Here is a 24638-nt window from a genome sequence, read left to right on the forward strand (position 1 = left end):
TTTTTCCCAGTTTTCCCTTGGCATGGTCCCCCCTGCCCTCTCCAGGTCCCTCTCTGGTGGGGTCGCATCTCAGAGTCTCCATTCCCCAAGGTTTTCACTTACCTTCTCTGTGAGACTTTCTGGAGGGTGGCACTGATATGGGGCCACCCCAAACCCCGTGCCTCTCGGTCTGTGTCTGTCTGGAAGCCAGTGCAGCCCCCGGAGGTGCCACTCCCCTTGGAGCACCAGCTCAGGTGCAGCAAGTTATTTACTGCCTCTTTCTCCCCTCTCCTTCCCGCCGGATTAGCCATTCCTCTGCAGGGACCAGTTCAGCCTGATGCTGGATGTGCATCAGCTGGGGAGAGCTTAGCCCAGTTAGCCTCACCAGCCACCCATGGAGCGAAACATAGTTTGCCTAAGTAGGAGAATCCAAGTCATTTCCACCGTGACCAGCGAGGCGCCGCTGGGAATGCAATATTTGGGAGCAGAAGTTGAAAAGGGCTCAGCCTGGCACTCAGCTGTGTCAAAAAGGACTTGCTGGGTGGGACAGTGCGAAGGGGATCTTGGGGTAATGCCTCCAGTTTTGCTAAAGGAGAGCATCACTTCTGAGCCTGCACAAAAGCAACCAAGCAGTCTTCACACCTCTCATCCTTTTCCAGTTTTTGTCTGGGGTGGCTAAAACTCACAGAAACAGACTCCATGGGAAGGTTTTTATCGGAGTGCCCTGCTCTGGCTATAAAGGTGAGCACCAGGTTGCTACTCTGAAAGCCTTTCTCACAGCAGCCCACGTTTAACTTACAAAAATAAGTGCATCTTAAAGATGCATCTTAAAGAAGGGCCACCCTTTCCTACTGATGTGCTCTGAGTCGCTCGCTAGGTCAGCTCTTCGCAATCAAGGATCTTCAAAAGCTTTACAGCGATGGCAGCACGCCCTCTCACCTCCCGCAGGCTCCGTGTCCAAAATGGATGGGACTGGGCTTTGTCTGGCGCCCAGCTCCTAATTGGTTTGCTTAACACTCAGCTGCTAAAGGTAGCAGAGGATGAGGAATGAACCGTGCTGGACGAAGGGCACCATCATTAGCGCGTCATTAGGAGGGCGAGGACAGGGGGCTCCTGACCTCTTACAGCCTCTTGCTTTTTTTTTGGCTGGTACCTGGGGCTCCACAGGAAATGCTTGGCTCAGCACGTCCAGGCAGGTAGAAACCCAGGTCAGCATCGCGCGGGACGGCAGGAGGGACACGTCGCTGCCGCCAGCCTGCCTTCCCACCTCCCACTGCCTGCCGGACCGACAGCTGCCAAACCACGGCAGATGAGGACTGGTGAATTTACAGACCACAAGGCAGCAGTGAGTCAGAAGAAATGGTATTTAATTATGGTATACATTAAATTAAATGTCATTCTGAGTATCGGTCTCCAATTCGTGATGACTTATTCACTGTGGGGCAAACTCCTGTCAGTCCCAGCAAGGGTTGTGGTCCCACTGCGCTGGACATTGTACAAACACAGAGCAGAAGAGCCTTTCTCGCCCCAAAGAAAGCATCCAGTGGTCATCTGTTCGCGGGCCCTCCACATCTTTAAATCACATGCTGCAAAGTTCCAGAAAAATTTGCACAGCCGGGAAGCACTGGACCCGTTTCTAAAGGGGCACAGGTACAGAGGAGCTTGCGTCTCACGGGACGGGACACGACACCTTTTACGGCTTCTGCAGCTTTGGGAAGTAGGACTTGGGCACCTCAAGGCCTTGGGGGCTCTGGAGGGAGTGGAGTGCGATGTCCTCAGCAGGAGCCCAGCTGGGATGTGCCCTCCCCGCAGAGCTGGGCTCGCTCACGAGCTGGAGATCTTGCTTCAAAGCTTTCCCTTCAAGAGCCGCGACCAGGCGAGACAAGGCAGGCAGCCGGCGGGGCCCGCAGACTGGCGCGTTCACATCACAGCCCAGCACCCGGCCATCCGGCTGCAGCTTGGAGGTGACACCATGAGGACAGGAGCACCGTGTTTATTGATAAGGGTGGAGCCAACAAGGCTCATCATCAACCTGCTCACGGCAAAAACAAGCCACCTGTACCGGCTGTTTACTGGGCAGGAGAGGAGGCAGTAACTGGGCACCCAGTCCTTTGCACATCCCAAGGAGGAGAGAAAAGGGAGATAATCTCCAAATTCCACCTGAGGAAGATCCCACCAGAATTTCTTGCAGCCTCATTCACCTCTCACCTAAGAACTGCCGATGCCGACTGTTTCCCAGTGATCTGGAAGTGTCAACCAGGCTGCTGAGCCCTTCCCTGGTCCACCACAGTCCACCTCAGACTCCCCAAAAGCAGAAGAGTCCCTTGAGGTGGTCTCTGGAGTGGCAGTTGTCCCCACATGGATTGTCCAGGTCCTGCCGAGGCTCTGTTCAGCTCGCCCCATGCCCTTCCCTCATGTGGGACGTCACCATGCGGAGGACACGTCCTTCCGCAGAGCAGAGACCGGTGCTGCCTGACCGGTGTCGTTGCGCAGGCCTAGGTCTGCGGATTAACTCATTTAGAGGAAGAAGAGAAATATAAAACCAGAACCATCCTCAGCTCTGACCTTTACCAAAAAAAAAAAAAAAATAGGGAGAAAGAGAAAATGTTTGGGAATAATATATACAGATGGGGGAATTGCACTTAATTACAGTAGTTTACATCCATTGGACAAAATTTACTTCTTTTATATAAATCTCTATGTATAGGAGTGGGGAAGGGTGAGGGGGGAGCAGACTGTACCTATATTTACAGTTTAATTGGCTCAGTTCAACAGCACACGCAATGCCCTCCTCCAAACGCCAGATAACAGACCCAAGTCCTCTCAGTCCGTCGAGTGGAGGAGTAGAACTTAAATATTATCCATCTTCCCCTCTGCCAGTACAGCTTGTTCCTAGTTCCTCGGGCGAGCCAACGGCCTCTTGGAAGGCAAATACTTAAGGAAAAAAAATCCCCAAGACATGTCTTGGAAATACTGCGCGGAGGGAAGGAGAGGCACGGTCCCGGGTGGGCACCCCGCGAATCCGGGCTCGTCCCCGGAGGGGCACGGAAGGGCGACGGGGAGTGTGGAGCCTCCGGCTCCGTTTCGGATTGCTGGGCTCCTCGCTGCAGCGCTGGGCTTCGCTCTGGCGACTTCCCGGGGCTCGGCGCGCGGGTCACCGGCGGGATGTTGTGGAAAATAAGATCCCGTTGCTATGTGCAAAAGCAGCGAGGTGTGGAGCATCACCAGGCTTGCAGGGGACACTGGGGAGGGAGAGAGCAGCACAGTGACCAGAGGCAGGCAGGAGGTGACGGCAGCACTGCGGGGGCTCGCCGGGGGCATTGCAAAGCATTTGGAGGCATCACCTCCCGCACCACCCCTGCTTGGCCCCGAGCCCTGGCCAGCACCCCCGAGGGGGAGGCCGTGGGAAAAATACTTCCCGAGCCCGATATTTGCCACCTCCTCCCAAAAATAATAATAATCATTTTTAGAAGGGCCTGTTTGTGCCCAGGCTGTTGCAGAGATCGTGCCGCGCAGCTCGGCAGCGCTGCCAAGGGCAGCCGGGCGTGAGGCTCGGCTGGGAGCGGGGCGGGGGGGCCACGCCCGTCGCCGTCCCCCAGCATCGCGGTCGCCTCCGGGGAAGGAGCCGAGCGATCCCCGCCGCCGCATCCGTCCCACTGCAGCGGCCCCTTCTCCATCCCTCGGGGTGGGTCCCCCACCCTGGGTCCCCCCGGTCACCGGTGGGGCGGGGGGCCGGGAGCTGCGGGTGACCTTGTGGGCCGGAGCGCACGGCAAACATCGTAACGCGGAGATAAGGAGACGCCAGGAGCCTCCCGTGACATGTCATTAGGGACGGGCCGCGGCTATCAGGTGTTTGCTAACGTCATAAAAATGGTGGCTCGGCCTCAAGCGTTGTCAGAGGAACTGGGAGGTATTTGCCCCTTCCAGGTCTAAACAACATCATCTGATAAGCGATCCGCAGCATCGGGCTGCGAGGGGAGAGCCGGGGGGACCCGGGACGTCCCTCCGGCCCCCGGCCCCGCTGCCGAGAGGGTTTGCAGGGTCTGGCACGGGGGCTGCGGGGTGCGGAAGAGCCGTCTGGGAATGGCGGAGGCTTCGCTTTGCGTGAGGATGCCTCTCCCCTGGCAAAGAGGGGGTTGCCCAGCGTGGCCCTCCAGACTTGGAGTTCCGTGTGGGCTCTGCAAAAATATTTGGGCATTTGAGCTGGTTTTGGGGGGTGAGCAGCATTTACGGGCCCCCGTGCCACCTCTGCAGCACTTTCTTCACCCCTGGCTAACGAAAGGGGCAACCACTGGAAAAAAAAACAAACCCAGTGTTCTGGGATGTATTTTTCCAGCTTGAACGTCGAATGGTTGGCAGGAGAAGAGGCCCCAGGACTGGGAGGCTGTGCTGGGGTGATCATGACCGCTCTATCCCTGTGTGGGGGAACAGGGGCCAGATCCTGCCCACAGCACTTGCAGGACCAGCCCGTGCTTGTTTGTCTGGTACGGGGGGGTAACCGGGTGGGTGCGTGCCCCTTCGGCTTTTTGTGCCCCGCCGCCGCAGCCGCCTGGCCTCATCTCCCCCCTTCCTCAGCCGCGAGACCTCCTCTTGCTTTAATTAAAGTGCAAAAGCGTGATGGAGGGAGAAAAAAATCCAAGGGAGCCCCCAGCACCCCGGGCAGTGCTGCGTCAAGGTAGGCTGATCGCAGCGCTTGGCCGGAGCAGCGGGGATGGCCGGGCTCCATCTCCCCGCCAGGAATATTTCCTGTGCGCCCAGGGCTCCTTTCGGCCAGCGTGGCATCAAAGGCAGCCCGTGGCGGGAGAGCACGATTAATCAGGGGGAGTTCGGGCTGAGCGCACACCAGATGGGTCGATAAAGCCGCGTGGAGGAAATGGTGCTCCCGAGGAGCTCGGCCGCGCCTGACCGCTTCCCGGACCGAGATGCGCGGGCGCAGATAAATGGTCGCCCCCAGCGCTACAAAGCGCGGGAGCCCGGCCCGAGGCGGGGGCGGCGGTGGTCGTCACCCCTTCCCGGGCACCCCAAACCCCCCCGGGCAGCCCCTCTCCCGACGTCTCCCCTTCGCGGCCCCAGCCGGGCATCACGGGGGGGTCTCCCAGCGATCCCACACCGTATTTACTCTGTGGTCATTGCAGACTTTTTTTTTCCCTCTCCCCTGTCAAACCTCGGTAAGAAAGTTTATCTGAATGCAAGTTCAAGGCTCTCTCTTATTTATCTAGCGATCGATAAGGGCCACATATTTCCCACAGTCCCCAGAGCCGGCTTTCAGAAAGGGACTATTGTCTGCGAGAGGCCTCGCGCACCCGCACCGAGCCAGGACAGCTCCTGCCTCACACCTGCGCCGGCAGACGAGAAAGGCGTACGGGATGGGGGAAGCTGGGGCGCGTCGGAGCCTGACTCCAACTGGGGTCAGTTCGCCCTGGGGACAAAGGTAGCAGAGCCTGCTCAGTCCTGACCTTCTCAGCCCAGTTTGAGCCCCAGTAGGATGCTCCCACGCTGGTGAAGGTGCCCCACGGATGAGCCCCAGCCGATGCCACCGTGACAAGCTGTCCGGCACAGTCGGACTGTCACCCAAATCCCCAGCACGCCACCTGCGAGCAGGTTTTTCCCCACCAAGGGGCTGGGACAGGGTTTTCGGCGCCGCGGGGCTCGTCCTCAGCTGCCCACGCAGGTCCAGCGCAGGGAGCAGGACAGGGGTCTCCGCTCCACCCGCCCCCAGCCCCATCCCCAGTTCGTACCCCGCGTCTGCCTGGCCGTTACCTGCTTACTGGAAGACATATTGGTCAGCGTGCTGATGCTGCTGGTGTCCGTCACCACCATCGCCGAGGGGAAGCGGGAGGTGTGGGAATACTGGGGAGGCTCCTGTTTGTGTGCGTACACTGCAGAGAGGGAGGGAGACACGCAGCCGTCACGGAAAAGCCACCTCGCGCCGGGGCAGAGCAGCCAAGCGCTGCGTTAGGGCAGGGAATGAGCATCGCGGAGACGCGGATGAGATGAAACTGGCTGTGGGAAGAAACCACGGCACAGCGGGGAAGCCATGGCTTTGCAGGGAGTGCAAAAGGCCCGGCCACCTCCTTTGGCAAAGCATGCATTTTAGCCATAAGAGCACAGAAGGAAAAATAAAATCGGTACAAAACATGGCCGGGGGCTGCATCCCACCCGCGGGGCAGCAGCGGAGCGGTACAGGGGATGCGGCATGAGAGAATGAGAGGATGGGATGGGATGCAGCCACCCCGCACCACCGCGCATCCCACTCGCAGCCCCGCGCCGGCTGGTACCCGTGGGAGCGAGGCGGCAGCCGAGGGCGCGAGCTTGGGCAGGAGAGCGCAGGAAGAGAGCACAAGAAGCTTATTTTCCATGTGAACTCATTTTCTGGGCCCTTCCCTTCGCAGGTACCGCCCGGACCCTTACTGTGCGAGTTCTGCAGCTGAGTCACGGTGGCCATAAAAGGCTGCTGCGTCATATGGCTGGGTGACTGCTGCATCAGCGGCTGCTGGTGCGGGCTGTGGAGCTGCTGGGAGAACTGGACCGGCTGTAGAGCTGCCAAGCTGCCAGCGACGCTGTTGATAACGGGTACGCTCTGCGCCTGCGAGGTGTTCAGACCTGGGAGGAGGGAGAGAGAGCAGAGCGGGGATGTCAGCACTGGTGTGAGCGGGCAGGGCGTCCCCCTTCCCGCTGCAGGAGCGGGGGGTCCATGCGGGGCGCGGAGGTGAGCTCGGGGCGCGGGCTTACTCTGTGCGATGGCCATGACTCCCGAGAGCGGTGTCATGATGAGGTTCTGGGACTGCTGCGGGTTGTGGTGGGACAGGCTGTGGATGTTGGTCAGGGTGCTCACTGGGGGCAGCCCGCCCCCCGAAACGGAGATCTGCCAAGGAGCAAGGACAGGACACCCTCAGAGACACAGCCAAGGGACAGCTGAGGACTCCCAACGCTCGTTAACTTCTAACCGTCAGGGTTGTAGGGGAAAGTGGGAAACATAAACTCGGGAAGTAAAAAAAAAATTAAAGAGACAGAAAGCAGATGAAAAGGGCCTCATGGTGATGATCTTACACCGCTTTCGCAGACGGGCAGGGTACCGGTGAGGTGGGCTGGGTGCACTCGGCCAGAGCCGGTTCCGGGGATTTCAGGTCAGCGTTTAGGGATCAGACACACAAAGGCACTCGGAGCATGCCAGGAGGCCTGGAGCTGGTCCCAAGAAGGGGCTCAGTGCCTGATTCCTTTAATTGCCGCACGTTCTCCTAATCCCTCTAATTAGACCTCTTCCACCGAGCAACCTCCAGCGCGTTTCAGTGCCATCCCTGCGGCTCTTTTCTGGAGCGCCTTGTTTATTTTGCACATGTGAGCTGGAGATAGCCCCGTTGCAATTGAAACAAATCCATCAATAAATTCCAAAGCCCGGGAGTGACTCATATTTCCTGATCCGGTATTTTCCACTCTCAGAGCCTCCTCAAGGCCAGGTTACACCACACTCGGCTGCACAAGTCAAACAGCTCACAGCGAGCGCGCGCTGCTCGCCTGCGGCCCGGGCTCGTTTCACAGGGAAGTGGGGCTCAGACCCAAAGCACTGCACCCAAAATAATTCCTCCACAGGCTGCATCACTGGAAAAGACCCTTCCGACACCGGACCCTCTGGGGAGACCCTCCGGCACTACCACGGCTAAGGGCAACGCCAGAGCACGAAAGAGCGAACCTCCGAGCATTCTGCAGCCCCAGTAACGTTGCTCCCTGAAAAAAAATCGATTCCCTTCAGACGCAGTGGCTTCCTCGGCAGCTTTTGGCTTCACGCGGGGTATTAAAGGCAGATGTTTACTCACTAGAAACCACAGCCTAACGCATATTTCTATCAAATCACTTGCAAGCACTAGCTAGCCCTGCTTCGAGATCAGAGATAAGCTGGCAGAGCCGCGGAGGACCCGAGCGGTCCCAGGCTGCGAGACCTGTGCGGCGGGGCTGATCCAGCACCTGTCTTCCTCCAGCACTCCAACACGTCGCTTTTCCCTGTTTGAGCCGCCACATTTCCACGCGGCTTTCTCCCGCGCTGCCCGGCTGCCATGAGCTCCTTCCATGCCATCCCAGGGTCCCAGCCCTGCGCTCCGGCAAACCCACCCCTCAGACACGGCTGGCGGCGGGGTGCCGGCAGCCTCTGCCACCCGGCTCCGCGTGGCTTCGTCGTCACGGACCCCTCGGCCTGGGCACTCACTGCCTGCTGCCGCTGCCTTTATTCCTGACTCATTTTACAACTCCAAGGCTCAGGGTTATACGGCTCAACACGCCCCTGGGGAGATACGGGCACGTTCGGGGCAGAGGGAGCGTGCTGGGAGGGCCGGGGTTTCGCTGGGCAATATCCCTTCCCCCTGCTTGGGGGGGGACGCTTGGCTTTGCAGGGGTCAGGGTCCCAGCCCGAGGAGCTGCGACGGGACCTTTGCCAGCCAGAGCGCAGCAGAAAGGCAAAATTGAACGGTGCCACAGCTGAGGGAGGGGACGCGAGCCCTTCTGCAGCCACCCGGCTTTGCGAGGAGACCGAGGCGACGGCCCGAGAGGGCCAACCCTCCGAAAATGGAAGTGAAAACTGGGGAAGAGCGGGCTTGGCCCCGCCACCCTGTGCCATGTTTGACTTTCGCTTTCAGCAGAAACAAATCTCCTCCCGGAAGAGCCGTGGCCGCACAAAAACCTCTGCCAGCCTGCTCTGGGAAAGGGCTGTGCTCCATCGTCCCGTCCCATCCGCCCGTGCCTTCACGCGCTCCCCCAAAGGGCTTTGCACCAGCCAGGCACCCCCAGAAAGGAGCAGCCCGAGTGCTTGGGCATTGGGAACCCAGCCCAGCCCTGCGTTTACAACCACTTTTTGCAACGGCCTTGCAGCACTGGGCACGGGGAGGTGGCAGGCATGTGGAGGGGATGCTGACGTCCCATCCCTGCTGCCCGCCCGTGTTCATGGCTCAGCCTGGCAAAACCCTTGCAGCAGAGCCCCGAGCGCGTGGGGACGGGGACGGGGAGAGGCTGGAGCCAGCACCCAGATGCCCTGAGTGATGCCCCAGGACAAGGAGGTCCCTGTTTGCAAGGAAAGCACATCCCCAGCAAAACTCCAAACTTGGGAGGGCTTAGGGAAGAAATAATGAATGAGCATTTTATCAATACCCGTGTCATCGGCAGGAGAAAACAAACAGTGATCCACCCAGCGCGCATTCAGTCTGCAAGGCATGCAATCAATAAAAACCGGAGCAGGGCTCTGTCAGATTTATGGGCCGCGCTTGGAAAACACGCCATTTGCCCGCCAGGGAGCAAGGGGGCCGAGCGCCGCTTTTGAGGCGGGCGGCAGGGACGGTCGCGCGCCTGCGCCGCTGCCCCAGCCCCACAATGCCCCATTGTTCGGCGCGGGCCGCGTGTGAAACCCGGGGAAAGCGTGTTTGCTTTGCCTGCTGGGCCCTCTTATCTTATCAGCGCCGCCGCCACAATAGGCCAGGTGTACTCACCATTTTACCGTCGGGCGAGAGCAAACCGTGGCCTGGGTCCAAGCCGGCCGGGGAGACCTGCTGCAGGACCGCCTGGCTGGTGGTGACCATGGCACCGCTGCCGTGGTGGCTGATGGCCCCGGAGGACGCCGCCTCGCCGCTCGCCGCCTGGCTGTACCGGACCCCTGCAAAACATCGCCAGGCGTTGGCATGGCCCACGGCACCCTGGCCGTGCCAACCCCCTCCAAAAGCGTCCCTGCAAAGGGGATCCCCCCCAGCCCTCCCTGGTCTCTCGGCGTACACGCCACAGGGATGCAAATGACATCCTTGAACAATAAACAGGAGGGATGGCACCGGCCAACATGCCCCTTCCTCTCGTGCCGCTTCCCACCTTCTCCCCAACCCCATCTTCTGGAATTATAACAAGGAGTTTACGGTGAGGGATGCTGAACGGCCAGCCGGGGCTGTGGCCCCCACGCTGCAGGGCAGAAAGGGTTGTTCCCATGGGAGCCCAACCCAGGCCAACAGCCTGGACACCCATCTGCATCCCTCACACTTTAATTTGCCCAGTTTGCCCCCATCGTGTGAGTTCCTGAGACATCCCCGCGGCTCTCGGACACCAGCCTGGGGACCCAGCGCCACAGGGAGCCACCCTGCATCCTCCAGCTCTCCCCACAGCAAGACTCGCCCGGCTCCCCGCAGCCCCCGGCGCTGCCCCACTCCCAGCAGCGACGGCTCTCGCTTTTTTTCTCAGGCCCTTCTGCATCCGATTTCCCTCTCGACTCCCTCTCCACCAGTGTATGATTAACAGATCACCGCAGGAAGACGGAGGGACCAGACACAGCAAGCCTCCAAACCCGACCGCAGCCCACCGTCACTGCGGAGGGAAATCTTGCTCGAGCACGGGTCTTCTATATAAATATATTTAATTTGGCTAAAATGCCCTGCACTGATAACCATATGATCAGCCATGTGTCATGGAAAGGCATCCACAGATCACAAATAATTAACCGAGGAAAAGCCACGGGAAACAAAAGCGTCTTTTACGAGGCTGCCTTAACAACTACGGCGAGAAGCCGTTTATTATGAGGAGTGCAGCACCGCGCTCGCGGCTGGGTTCACTGAACTGCCCTGGGATCGAAGCGGCGGGCGGATGGACAGCCCACAGCTCTCCCGGGAAAGAAAACCATGGCAGCAAAGCCAACCCTCCAAACCGAGACCACCAAGAGCATCGTCCGCCCCTGACCCCCGGCCACCGCACAGGGGCGTTAGGGATGGCTCCCCAAAACGCCGCCAGCCAGAGGGGGTCAGCCTGGGGAGGATGCCGGTGGCTTCTCAGCCGTCCTGGCACAGCACGGACACCCCCAGCTATAAAACCCGCCCAAATAAAGGGTCTGCCTCCTGGGATTTTGGGATCTCCTCCCCCACGTGCCTGAGGGGAAGAGCTGACACAGGCTGGCTCGGCGAAGGATGCTCGGAGGGCTACTCTACAAACCTCAGAACCAAGGAAAAGGAAAGAGTTGATAACTGGAGTCGGGAGCTTTCCGGACTCCAAAAGCATCTGCCAGCGTGCAGGGCTACCTGTGCCCTCCACCAAAACCATGGCAAAGTCAACTCTGTAATTGCCTCCGAATTTTCCCCATCAGCTGGTTAAACATGTCCCGCAGATAGGAATCTCCCCGCGATGTCTGGTTCCCGCTCATTTTCCAGCAAACCCCTTTTATCCCTGATAATAAAAGAACGTCCTCTGGCAGGTGGATATTTGCCGGTCCGAGTGGACGTCCCTGCCGCGAACAGGGTAAACATTACTCAACCGGGGCACTGTCACACACATTCTTCCCCGCGGTCCCGGCCTCGTGCAGAGTGTGCTTCAGCCGCTGCCGGTCCGGGATCCTGCGGCGCTGGTCAAACAATGGGAGGGGAGATAAAATAAAGCCCTTTCTTCTGAGCGCGATCTTAAAGATAGACGAGGAGCACAGGCGGCTCCCATTGGAAAGAAAGCTACAGTTTCTGCGCAGTCGTCAATCGCTTTTGGGTTCGGTGAAGAAGAGAAAAAAAAAATTTAATTTTAAACCCAAAATCGTGCTATAGCCAGTTGAGGATGCTTGTACCTCATGAGTCAGGACACCCACAGTCAATAAATTGTCTTTAAAACATACAAGATGCTAAAAGCCGATCGTCAAGCTTTTCCTTGCAATCCCAAGGACAAGACTGGTATTGTTTGAGGAACAATAACCAATGCCGAGATTTCCAGATAGTCTGGTGACCGAGATCCTGGCTCTTTAGATAAAACCGCTGAAGACTCTGAGCCTTGACGAAGATTAACTCTCCCGAGGAGCGCGAGGTCGGGCTCCGGGGCTGGTGGCAGCGGTGCCATGGTCCAGCCTCCCTGAGGACCCCGTGCCCACGGGGCAGATCCACCTGGATCCAGGCGGATCTGCCCCAAAACCGCTTGCTGGGCTGGGTAGGAGCCTTCTGCCATGGCTACCTGGAAGAATTTAGGAAGCCACCATCTATCCCAGATTGGGATTTTCCCATTCCTAGCATGGGACAGGTATTATTGTTATTTATACGCCCTCAGGGTTGGGTTGGCTAGGCCCCCCACGTCGCCCCACCGGCCGGGGTGATGGCTCCGGCGGTTTGCGCCGCGACGGACGAATTTCCTCCTGGAGCGAGCGGGGGGCTCTGCGGCCCGGGGTTTATGAGCTCAGACGGACGTTGGTGCCCGATGCGACCGCTCTCCCGCTGCTCTCCCACACCTCCGCAGCTGGAAGCGACTCCCATGCAAAGAGATTTATTCCTCCCCAGCCTCTCCCTGCAGTGTCCCGGAGAGGAGCCTGGATGGGGATCACCGGGAATGGGCCTGGCCGCGGAGCCGGCCCTTGTTAAAGCTTTTTTTTTTTTTTTTACTGGAGCTAGAGCCATAATATAAAAGTCTGTTCATGGGACCCGGCTATTGTGCGGCCCCCGAGCTGCACAGCCTGTGAAACGGTTTACTGCTTTCCCATGTTTCCAGACAAGCCACGGGATCCGGCTCCCGGAGCCTTAACCCTGACAGCCCCCCGGGACCCCACGGCCCCCAGGACATGGGGGTCCCGCACACCCACGGCTTTCCGCAGCCAGCCTCAGCACCCCTCAGCTCCTCAGGGGTGCCAGACCCGTTCCTGTGCCCCGGCTTTCGGGGCGGGGAGAGCAGTGAGGGGGTTCAGGGCAGCAGTGGGTATCTTTGCCGTTTTCATTGCAGCCTTGTGCCATTTTCTAGGTACACACCAGCCTTGTGTCTTTGGCTGGCAAAAGCAATGAGGCAGCTTGGTTCTCTGCTTTAAGTCATACTGATAGATTAAATTGTACTTTTTTTAAAAAAAAAAAATCACTATATTTTTAAAATGTATTTCCCATGCAGCGGGAGCCCCCACCACCGCCGTCGCCCGGCACATCCCGACCTCCTCCGGCACCAGGCTGAGTTTTTGCCCAGCACTTCGCAAACATCCTGCGAAGCGCCGGCGATGCCCAACCCTGAAACACACCCAGCCCCGCTACGCGCCTGATCCCCAGTGACTCAGGCGGCAGCAAGGATTCAGCCGCGGCTCTGCCCGGCCCGTGGGGATGCAGCCGCTGGCGGGGACCAGGAGCTCGGCAGCGGGGCGAGAAAGGCCAAGCACATTTTTTTGGGGGGTGCAATGCCACACCTATTGATGTTGTGGAAGCAGCTGGGTGGGTTTGGGGGCCGTTTCGCCCTCCCCAGCGCAGGTCTGGGCAGCTCTGATTTTTGGGCTGCCACTCAAATTGTCCCTAAAGCGTTAATCTTGCGAAGTTACAGAGGTGCATAGTTTATATCCATTATAAACCTGTTTATGGGGACCGGACCCTCCCATTTCGCTGCTGTCATAAAGTCCTAATTACCCCCCATAAAACCGGGAAAAGCTCCTAACAGCGCACCGTACCCGCGGAGCCCCACAATGCATCCAACAGTAAAATATTACAGCCGCTGGCACCGGGTCCGACACCAGAACCGGGACAGAGCCCACGGAACAACGCGGAGGATCCAGAGGGAAACCGACGCCACTCCGGAACGAGGGTTAACGGACGGGCTCATCTTTAAGAAAAAGTTAAAATGCTTAAATTGCCCTTTGGGTTGGGAAGAATTTCAGGGGTGGTATTGAGTTATTTTTGTTATCTCCATCTGTAGAGATATCTAAAAATATCTATAAGTAATGTACATTTATATATATATATACACCCATGATTGCTCCGATATTGCTCTGCCACCCTGATATTTGCAGAGTGGATACTGCTGGATGGATGGACGAATGGATGGATGGATGCCCCGACCGCCTTTCGGTGCAGGACCCCCCGGGACAGGCTGGAGGCGACCCCCCAGGACAGGGCTTTGCGGGGTCTGACGGGCGCCGGCCGGCCCTTTGTATGCAGGGTGGGTGGCGGGGGGTGGCTGGCGAGCGGGGCAGTGCGTCACCTAATCTCATCAATGCGCTGATTGTCTTCGGGGCTCTTGAAGATAAAAGTGGCATACGCCAGAGTCTGCGGCATGGCAGCGAGATAAAGCCCCGAGCGACCTTCAAATCAAACAGGGAACCAAGATCGCTGATAATTCCCCATAGGAAGGGAAAAGTCCAGAGGCTGAGAGAAGCCTCCGAGATAGATAGGCTTGAAGTATTTACCTCCAAATAGTTAAAAACTATGCTGGAGGCCTGACAGATGGGTCCCCAAGAAGAGACCGGGAGGATGTTTGACTTTTACAGCACTCATCCCTGCCCGGCCGTCGCTTCGCCCTTTCGCAAGACCCCATTGACGTCCTGAGGAGCAGGGGATCTCTCTTTGTCTGCGGGCATGGCAGCGATTTTGCAGCCGCCCCATGCCGCCAGCCCCATCGTTTCCTGCCAGGGGACATCACGGGGGGACGGGGCCGTGCGGGGGTAGGACGCGGGCAGCGTCCCAGCGCCGTCATTAAGCTGTTAAGGCATTGAGGGCTCCAGACGCCGCCGCACGCAGTGCAAGGGCAGTTCAAATCCCAGCATGGCTGGTCCCGCTGGGGTCAGCCGGGCAGCGGGGCCGGCCCCGCCAGCGCTGGGTCCCCAAATATCTCTTGGAGGAGGTTTTAGCAGCTGTGGACCCAGCAATATTTCGGGAGCCGCAAGCCTGCCAGAGCCACCTTGGTCCAAGCCACCCTGAAGCGGTCATGGCTGAGCTCCACCCTTGCCCATCGCCCCAAACCAGCCCTAAAACCCCGCAGCGGCCCTCGCCGTACCCGCCTCCTCCGCCTCAAGTGAGGCCGATGGATCCGAGTGCCGGACACTGGCACATTCCCATGGCTGAGCCCTCCTGACCCCTCCGGAGGGGCCCTTCGCCGCCGCCGCAGCCGTCACTCCTGCCCTGCTCAAAAGCCCCTCCGAATGGGCTGTCACCCGCCTCATAGCCGCGGCCGGCTCCTGCTGGCCACTGCTCCGAGGGGAAAATAAATGTTGGGGCCAAGCGGCCCTCCAGCCCCGGGACAAACACCCGCGGTTACAGCAATTGTCGTCCCCTAATAGAAGAAAACAAAGGCTCTCGTGGGGCGCCTGCATGCGCGGGGACACATCAAAGGCCGGGGGGTTCGTTCAAAGCCCCAGCTTAATTGTCAATTAAGCATGCACAGGGGGGACAACGCCATGACAACGCGGGGCTGCATGCTGGTGGGGTATTGTAAAGCGCGCCGCCGACACCGAAAACAGCTGATTCTGCTGACAATGTGCTTGTAGGGCACCTTGTAAGCAATCAGCCGGTGACAGCAGGGCAAACGCCCTCCCCGTCCCGCCATTGTGCGGGGCATTCCTGGGGCAGGGTCACATTTTGGTCACCGCCGGCCGGCCCCGCGGGGTGAGTGGTACCCCGGCGCTGGGTGGGATGCTGCCTGTCCCTCCCGGGGGTGGGAGCAGGTCGGATGCCGCGCATCCACCTGGGGCGGGTGCATCCCCCGGGTTCCATTTTGGGGGCTGCCCTTGGATGGGTGTCCAGTCACCGACTGGCGCTGTCCCCAGCTCTTGGCCTCCTCTCCGCAGGCACCTTGCCCTTCCCGCAGGGACTCTCCGCCACACGGGTTTCTTTTAATTTGCCTTTGTAACGAGCTGGGTGTGCGTAACGAGCCAGGCAGGGTCATTTCCAGGCGGCGGCTGGTTTTAGCCTCCCCGGCCGGGCTGTGCCAGTGCCATGGCTGAGGGGGGATGCGGGTGGTTGGGGTGCAGCCCCCTTGCCGACCCCTTGTTGCCCGCCGGGGCTGGTGGGTTGGCTGCAGAGGGCAGGTGGGGGGACAATGGGGATTGTTCTCCCAACAATGCCCCTCACCTGCCCCAATTAGCCTCCCCAGGCGTGCAGCCCCCTCCCCAGTGGTGTTATCTCCTGCTTAAATCCCCCGGGGAATTTTCAGGGTGTCCTGCTCTACCCCAGCCAGCTCCTCACTGCACACAATGGGGCCAGACCACGCTGCGGAGAGGTGGAAGTTGGGGTGAGCCCTGCACCCCGCAAGCAGCTGGCTTCACCCGCCTCCGGCACAGGGACAGTACAGCACCACGCACCCGGCCTGGGCTGGCTCCAGCCCCGCAGAGAGGCCAGGACACGCTGCCGCATCCTCCTGCGGGCTCTGCAGCATCCTCTGTGCACCCCTTCACCCCGAAACCAGTGCTGACCAGCGGGCTGCATCCCAAGGCCCTGGCACCCATACGTCAGGAGCGGAGCAGCCCATCTCCCCGCCCTGCCAGGCACAGCCTTCTCCTGCCCAGCCCAGCCCGCACGGGAACGTCGGTGAATTAAACCGACCGAGCAAGCACTCGTTGATCCTCGGCAGGACGGAAATCCAGCCCCTGCCACACGGCTCATCTGGCCACAGCCGCGACAGCGCTCGCCCCTCTCCATGCCACCGCCGCCCCTCCAAGCCGCAGCAGGGACCAGGGCGACCATCTTCCCTACCCACGCACGGCCCCGAGGGCTCAGTGTCCGTTTCCCCAGCGCTGCAGCCGCTCCGACACCGCCGCGCGAGCGCCCTCGGCGAGGGCTTACCTGGCATTTTGCTGGGAGGCGAGGCGCTGGGCTGGTTGTGGTGGGGGGAGCCATGGGACAGCAGCAGGTTCATGCTGTGCGGGGGCTGGCCCGAGCTGTAGGCGTCCATGGCCAGCTTCTGGCGGAAAGCCTCCTCCTTCCGCCGGTTGGCAAACCAGTTGTAGACGCGGACCTCCGTCACCAGGTTGGAGCCGAGCCCATGCGCCTTGGAGGGAGACACCCCTCGCTGCAGACACTCGGCCCTGCACGTGCAAGGGGACACGTTGAAACAAGGGTGCTGCTGGGGGGGACCGCGGGAGGACACCCTAATTTGAGGGTGTTTAAGCCCTTCCTACAAGCCTGCCTGCTCTTTCCAACCACATCCATGCCGTAAAAGCCATCCTCCCTTCCTCTGGCACTGCTGTGATGCTGCAGCATCCCTGTGGCATCCTTGCAGCATCCCCATGGCATCCCCATCACGTTCCCATAACAACCCCACACCATCCCTGCAGCATCCCCATCGCATCCCCGTGACAACCGCATGCCATCCCTGCAGCATCCCCACCCCAGCACGGAGCTTGCTCGTCCCCGGCTGCCGCCCAGATGGGCAAAACAAGGCAAAAAAAAAATAGAGGCCAGGTGGCTCAGCAAAGCCGTGGCACAAGCCGGCGGCCAGGACTGGAAGCCAGGAGCCCGGCACCACCTGCGGTTTTTGGAAAAAAGGCTGCGAGGAGGTGGCAGGCGACGCGGGGCAGCCTTTACCTGTTGCATTCCTCCACCAGAGCCTCGCGCTCCTCCTTGCTGGGGTTCTTTTGGCGTTCGTAGGCTTGGTACAAGATTTGCTGGGAGGCCGGCCCCCACTTGAACCGATTGCGACGCACCTTCTTGCTGGGGGTTTCGGAGCAGGCGTCGTCGAGCTGGGCGGCCCCCTGGTTCTGCTGATTGAACTCTGGAAAGAGAAACAGCAGCTGATCCTGACTGCTTTTGTCTGTCATATTTCCACAACCCTGGACTGTCTGGTTGAACTCTGAAAGAGAAAGGAGCAGACGTGAGCCAGCCTGTAGCCGCCGCTCGGAGTCACCGTCCCGCGCGGAGTCGGTCCCCACCGCGTCCCCTCCCGCAGCGCCCCGAGCCCGTCGCCCTGCCACCCACGTCGGCGCGGGAGTTATTGCCATCCCTCCAGACGGCATTTCACGGGGAGGGCATGCTCGTGGAATGGGTCTCTGCCGGCTTGCACTTGTTCCAGGAGGATTTTTGCAAGCCAGGAGCCAGGCAGGACGAGCGCACAGCCCCCCCGGGAGGGTGCTGCCCTCTGCTCGCCCCCAGCTCCCCTCCGGCTCCCGCTGCCGTCCCAGCATGGTGGGACGCCGGGCCCATGCCCGGGCAGGCAGGCAGGCACCAGAGGTGACCTTCCCCGGCGTCCCGCTTGTCACGGCGGCAGCAAAGGGGGATGAGTGGGAGGGTTTTATTATTCTCAGTTTTGCCGGGGAATTCTCCCTCTTTTTAGAATGGCTCTTCCCCCTGCGACAGCGGGGGCGAAACGCAGGGCAAGGCTGGAGCAGGCTCTGTTTGCTCGAACGTCTCAAGGTGCGTTTTCAAAGCGATGGTATTTGGTGCTAAACCCTTTTCCGCACTCCCCCACGGCTGGATGCATCCTTTAGGAGGAGGCAGGCACAGCCCTTGTAAGGGGGGGGGCAGTGCCCCGACCTGCAGCTCCGTCAAAAACCGAGCGATACGGGACCGACCCTGGGGCAGGGGTGGGTGGGAGAGGGGCACAAAAGCAATCGGCCGCCCGTTCGGTCAAAATCCTCTGCAATTTTAAACACCACGGGCTGCCCCAGATAGGAGCCATTTATAATTTTTTGTCTTTTCTCGCTCTTTACTTTTTTTTGCAAGCAGTTGCAAAAACGAGCAGTCTGGAGAAACAGAGAGAGGAAAAGGGGGCAGAGGTGGGGAAGGCATCTAATTGTGTGTAATCGTTAATTGCCTTCCCAGCTCTGACGAATACAAATGTACGGAAACTCGGCCGCGTGGATGGGCTTGGGGGAACTGGCACTGTGTTCCTGTGACCAAGAGGGGCTCTCGCCCGGTTTTCCTGCGCCCTGAATTCATTTTACTCGCACAACTGTTTTGTGGAAGATGCTGGGCACGGGCAAAGCCAGGGAAGGAGCTGCCCCTCACCCAGCTCCGGCCACACCGGGCACCCACAGGCAGGACCGGGACGCGGGGACCCCCTCTCCCCCACCTCACCAGCCCCAAAGGGCGAGCGCTGGCGTGGGTACTTACGCCGGAGGATCTCCCGCTGCTTGCGGACGTACCACGTGTAGAGGGCGGCTCGCTTCTGCGTCTTCATGGGGGTGCCCTTGTTGAGGTGCTGGGAGAGGTGCGACTGGTTGAGGCCGGTGACATCCACCACCTCCCGCTGCGGGATGTTGTGCTGCTGCATGTACCCCTTGATCATCTTCGCTGCCCGCCACGGGTCCTCGCTGCGGGGAGGGAAACCAAGGGTTAATCTCTCCTGGGTCGGGGGAAAAGTGCCCGGTATTTGCTTCTTCCCGTGACAGAAACCCGTTATTATTATTATTCCGAAACCTGTTTCAGAAGGGCATGAGATGCCTCGAGCGTACGTCCTCCCCCGACTGCCAGCCCGGCCCCCCAAAACAGCCCCGTCCTGCCGCAGGGCGGCTCACGGGGCCAGGGGCTCACGGGGCGCCACGGCCACCCCGGCGATGCCCACCAGGCTGTTTGCCCAGGGAAGGAGAAGTAAAGAGGATCCCAGCGTCCAGGTCTCGTTAACGCTGACAGAGCGCCTCCAGATCCTTCGAGGAGAAACGCAGCCGCTCCATTAATCGCTGCCGGTTTACGTTCGCCCCAGTTTCTCCCTTCGCGGATGTGCACGCGCGATGGGATACACAGGCATACATATGGATCCGGCAAACCCACACAGATACGTCTCTGAAGAAAGAGCAATCTCTCCTTCGGAGGCGCTGGGGATGCTTTTCCTGCCCGGCACCCAGAAGCGACACCCACATCGTGCCCCGTGGCCCCGGGCTGGCCGGGACCCCCGCGCAGCCACCGAATCCCACCCGCCGCACTTGCCACTTTGTCTTCTCCCTTCCAGTCCCACAGGGATAATCATCTAAAAATCTCAATATTCAGTTGAAAGCAACCCTATTTCCACGCTCCCACGGCAGCAAAGCGCGCACGCGGGCCATGTGCAAAAGGCTGGGAAGCGGAGGCCAAGCCGGGCACGCGAACCCGGGCAGCTCCCCGAAGGGAAAACCAAAACCAACCTCCCCTCCAATAATTTCAAGTCATTCTTGACTAATTTTAAACACTTGAACTTGCCTCTTGCAAGATACAGGTGTAAAGCGATTTTTTTCCTAAATCCGCGTTACTTTGGTGTCCTTGGGGTAGATCTCTAGGGAATCAATAAAATTGCCGATTCCCAACTTAGGGAATAAATGAAATTACAGCCAAAAATCAAAATATTATCTGCGTTCTTTAGTTCTAAGGAAAGCACGGCGTGGCAGCAGAGGAACAGGCCAACACACCTTCGCAGAATCCCAGACCCCCGGGTTGATCTCGCGCTGCGGAGTACGCTGGGCTAAAAGGAAGTGCTGGAACGCAGAAAAATCCGTGTGGAGCCTGAACCTGGTCACAGTCATGCACTCAAATAATGCGATACTCTAACGCTGCGCTTGGAATAACCGTCCGACTGCGTTCCCAATTCATCACTTATTTTGGATCCTTCAACTTGTCACGGGGGAAAGAAAAAAAAGAAAACAACCCAACAAGTAGATTTCTTACTGCTTGTCCTGAATGCAGCGTGAAAACAAAGCTGGTTGGATCCAAAGCAAAAGTACCCGACCCGGGGGCTTCGGCACGCTCCGGGAAGGAGGGCACGGAGCCTTTCGAAAGGTGTCGTCCCCGGGCCCGATGCTGCATCCTGCGGGCAGGGGAACCCCACCGCGCATCCGCTGTCCCCTGTACGGCGACGGTCGCACGGCGCTGCAGACCTGCGGAGCTGTATGCACACGCGGGCGCGCTGGCTCCGCTTTTCCCAACAGCCCGGACCCTCGGCCGAGTTAAGCAGGGTGCAAATAGAAAAGCCTGATTCTGTCCCCAAAACGCATGGCAGCGCGTGGCCGGGCCATCGGCGCAGCGGCCCCCGCAGCAAAACTGGGTGCCGACAGCAGGCGAGGGCACCTGCGCCGGGAGGCCGGTTGGCACCAGGAGCCAGCGGCGACGGCCATGGCGCCAGGGCCTGGGGGTCCGGGGGTCTTCGTGCTGTCCCAGGAGAAGGCGGGAGCCAACAAGAAGGATGTGAAGAAAATGTCCTCCCGCCGCAGCCCTCCTCCGCACACTCCTTCCCCGCGAAGCACGGCAAAGCTCACCGGCCACCGTGCCGGCCGCCGCTCTCGCCGTGGCCGAGCCGAGGGGCTCAGGTGGACTTTTGTCAGGAGCGGTTCGTGTCACCCAACGGATCCTGCTAATTACTGATTAATAGTGAGTTAATGGCACAGAGCTCATTATCGTTTCCAACAGCAGTTTGGTTCCCAACTAAGCCAAGGGCATCGTTTTCCCAGAGTTAAATAGTGAGCCCATGCAATAGAGCACACTTTGAAACGGCGAACGAGTGACTCGGGGGCTGCGGACGTGATTTCTGAATGGAAATAAAATTTGGCAGCGTTTTGGCTGGAAAAAATAGTGAGAATTTGTGGAAAAAAAAATCCCCAATTCATTTTATTATTTTAAGAAAGGCTTCACCTCGATATTTCCAGTGCGTTTCACACTTACACTTTCAAAACAATTATTCAGCTCTTAATTTCTCGGCAGTGATTTTCTTTACAAATCAACTTGACCGTATTCAAAAGGGTTAAACAACCTGAAACCAAACCCAAACATTTTGTTTCATGTTAAACAAAATGTTTGGACTTGACCCAAAATGAAACGTTTGAGTGTTTGTTTGGCCTTTTTTTTTTTTTTTCTTTTTTGGTTAACCTAAAAAGCCAGAGAGGAAAACCTTTTGATTCAACACAAGCCCATTTTTTTCCTTCTGTCATTGAAATGAAAAAAAAAAAAAAAAACCAACCCATTAATTGTCCAATCTTCACCAGGACTTCACATGAAAAAAAAAAAAATCAAATCAAAACAAAGCAACCGACCCAGGAGCACTTTGTAACACTGGAAAACTCGTTTATAGCCCTGGCTCCGCAGTCCTTCTCCACCAAAATCAAGGAAAAGTTTTTTTTTCTTGCACAAAATTAACCCCGGCCAACGCTGACGGAGAAAGAGGCATTTCCCATTTCCCACCCCGGCCGCACGCGCAGGCAGGGGGCAAAGCCCGTCCCTCTCCCCAGGGATTCCCGGACCCGCTCACCCCCTTTGTCACCCTTGAGAACAGGTAACTACCCTCCACATCCTCGGAGAAATATGCCAAGAATTTATACAGATGGATTATAAACCTGGCTCCCCACAGAAACCACCTCTCTAATCGGCGTCTCCCTGCGCGCACAGGGAGGTTTCGCCGCGCCCGCTGCTCCCCGCGCCTTTCGGAGCGGTTTTGGGGCATCTCCGGCTGGGTCCCCGAGGGTGGGTGGCTTTCCTCCCATCCCCGGGTTCGTGGGACCTGGGTGCTCCCGGGACAGGGCGTTTGCCAGGGCAGGGTCTGGGCGAGGAGCCCTTTGGGTGCCGTGAACGGGCCCAAGCAAAGGCGCCGCTTGCTGAGGGGCCGTGGCGAACCGCTCGGGACCACCGCACTGTGACGGCCAACGGCCCGAGCCGGCCCCGGGGTTGGGACGCTGATGGGGAACGGGAGCGGAGGGGGTTTCACCCCAGAGCGTGGCTGCGATGAAGGGTTTCCCACTCCCCCTCCAAGTACAAAGGCCTCTCAGAGCAAACACCAGCGCTTCGCGGAGGCTCCTCGGGGACACGCGCCTGCTCCCGCTCGCACCGAGGGCAAACTTTGCACCAAAACACCCGGGGGACCGTGGCCACCCCAGGGCTGAGCCTCCTCCGTGCCCCCCACCGCCGCCCCCGGAGACCGAGATGGCCAGCGAGAGGGGGGGGACCAGGGCAGGAGCACCCCGAGGTGCGGGGCACGGCGCTGTGCGGGGGGAAAGGCCTGCGGTGACTTCTCCCTCTTTTAGCACCCAGCGTGCCCCAGCCGAGCCCCTCGGTGGGCGCAGGTGCTGCTGCCCAGCCCAAAAGGTGCCTTGGGGTGGGGGGTGATGGCCGCGGTGCCCGGGACCGTCCCGCGGGGCTCCCCACCCGCTCACAGCGGCCCCGGGGGTTCCGGAGGGGGGCAGCCACCATCGCCCCGACGGCTGCGGGAGAAGCCCCGACGGCAGCCCCGTTCCCGGCGGCCCGGAGCGGGTCCGGAGCGCGGCCCGGGGGTTTCCTCCTTCCCCCCTCCCTTCCCCGACCGCTTTACAACCCCGGCAATGAGTAACCCGCCGCTCCGCTCGGCCCGGCCGCGGCCCTTTGTGTATCTTTCTGTCGATGATTTATAGAAATAAATTAATAACACCCGCGCTCCACGTGTTGCCGTTGAGGTTTCATCTCCGCAGCCGGCGGCCGCTCCGAGCCGCAGCTCCCGGCGGGATGGGGGGGACGGGACGGGACGGACGGGGCCGGTGAGCTCCAGGCTGCTCCGCTCCCCTCCGCGGCGGGGACCCCCAGCCCGCCCGGCTTCCCGGGACCGCGGCACAGCCCCCTCCTCCGGACAGGGAGCACCGGGACCCGGCACCGGGCAGGGAGTACCGGGGAAGGCAGGGAGCACTGGGATGCGGCACTGGGAACGACCCCCGGGATAGGGAGCATTGAGACCCAGCACCCGGACCCGGCACCAGGAACGACCCCGGGGAGGGCAGGGAGCACCGGGACCCGGCACTGGGAACGACCCCCGGGATCTGGCACCAGGAACGACTCCCGGGACAGGGAGCACCGGGACCTGCCACCGGGAAGGACCCCCGGGGAGGGCACGAAGCACTGGGAACGACCCCAGGTCAGGGAGCACGGGGTAGGGAGCACCGGGACCCAGCACCTGGAAAGACTCTGGACAGGGAGCACCGGGACCAAGCACCGGACAGGGAGCACAGGGACTCGGCACCGGGAACGACCCCGGGACAGGGAGCACCGGGACCCAGTACCGGCAACGACCCCGAGGAGGGCAGGGAGTGTACCAGGAACCCCGGGGACCCGGCACTGGGAACAACTCCCGGGACAGGGAGCACTGGGACCCAGCACCGGGACTGGCCTCGGGGCGAGCAGGGAGCACCGGGAACGACTCCCGGGACCTGGCACCGGGAAAGACCCCCGGACAGGGAGCACTGGAAACGACACCCGGCACAGGCCGCTCGGTGCCGGGGACCGTCGGAGCCATGGCCCCGCACCCGTCCCGGTGGCCGGCGCGGGTCCCCGCCGGTACCTGATCATCCTGTCCACCTCCGCCCGCTGCTCCACGGCCTCCTCCGTGTCGAGCGCCTGCAGCTCCCGCAGGATTTGCGGCGTGTCGAAGTCGTCGCCGTCCTCCGAGCCCTCGTCGCCGGACAGCTTGCCCTTGCCGTGCCCGTTGGCCAGCGGCGGGAAGGCGGCCTTGCCGTCGGGGGGTCCCCCGGGGGAGAGCGGCCGGTTCTCCAGCTTCACCCCGAAACCGGCGGCGGGCACCATCTCCTCCAGCGCGCGGATCAACCCTTCCTTGGTGACCCCCGAGCTGAGCAAGGCGCCCAGCAGCTCCCGTTGCAGGGGGCTCAGCCGGGACACCATCCTCCCCGGGGGGCTGCGGGCCGGCCCCGCCGCTCTCCCCGCGCCTCCCCGCCGCTCTCCCCGCCGCTCCGCTCCGCCCCGGCCCGGCGGGCTGCTGCGGGCCGGCCCTTTAGCGAGCCATTAGGCAATATACGGCAATATACCTTATGCAAATCACCAGCGCCAGGCCTCTCCTCCGACCGCCGCCCCCCCCAACCCCACGCCCTTATCGGTGCCTTTGGGACGGACTTTGCACCGCGAGGCCCCGGAGGAGAGGAGAAGAGAGGAGGGACGGGACGGGACGGGCCGGGACGGGCCGGGGGCTCCCGGCGGTGGAAAGGCGGCTGCCGTCGGGTGGGGGGGCTGGGGGAGCCCCCGCGGTGCCGCTGCCGGCTGCACCCCACGCGGGATGGGGACGCGTTCGCCGCTCCG

General features: G+C 60.3%; 1 protein-coding gene across 2 annotated transcripts; it reads right to left on the minus strand.

The window, feature by feature from the left end:
• Window positions 1-1565: 1565 nt before the first annotated feature.
• Window positions 1566-24288, minus strand: HNF1B (HNF1 homeobox B). Of its 2 annotated transcripts, none has more exons than XM_086762959.1 (9): window positions 23890-24288; window positions 18744-18943; window positions 17220-17406; window positions 16479-16720; window positions 9450-9613; window positions 6712-6844; window positions 6391-6582; window positions 5740-5858; window positions 1566-3221 (listed from the first exon to the last, which is right to left on the minus strand). In XM_086762959.1, exons 1-9 carry the CDS (start codon window positions 24225-24227, stop codon window positions 3201-3203), a joined length of 1596 nt encoding a protein of 531 aa, XP_086619085.1. In that variant the 5' UTR covers window positions 24228-24288; the 3' UTR covers window positions 1566-3200. The 2 variants fall into 2 exon arrangements, with proteins under 2 accessions (XP_086619085.1, XP_086619084.1); XM_086762958.1 differs by having other exon boundaries at window positions 17220-17484.
• Window positions 24289-24638: the final 350 nt, after the last annotated feature.

This window comes from Chlamydotis macqueenii, chromosome 19, assembly GCF_036417535.1.
Source record: "Chlamydotis macqueenii isolate bChlMac1 chromosome 19, bChlMac1.mat, whole genome shotgun sequence".
In the NCBI taxonomy this organism is placed as follows: domain Eukaryota; kingdom Metazoa; phylum Chordata; class Aves; order Otidiformes; family Otididae; genus Chlamydotis; species Chlamydotis macqueenii.

Bases quoted from the DNA above. Each gene is read 5' to 3' on its own strand.
- HNF1B (XM_086762958.1), bottom strand. From the start codon at position 24,227: ATGGTGTCCCGGCTGAGCCCCCTGCAACGGGAGCTGCTGGGCGCCTTG. The intron at 6,845-9,449 runs GTGAGTACACCT...GCTCCTTGGCAG, and splicing joins TCTCGCCCGACGGTAAAATG to ATCTCCGTTTCGGGGGGCGG. The intron at 5,859-6,390 runs GTAAGGGTCCGG...CCCTCTCTGCAG, and splicing joins TCAGCTGCAGAACTCGCACA to TGTACGCACACAAACAGGAG.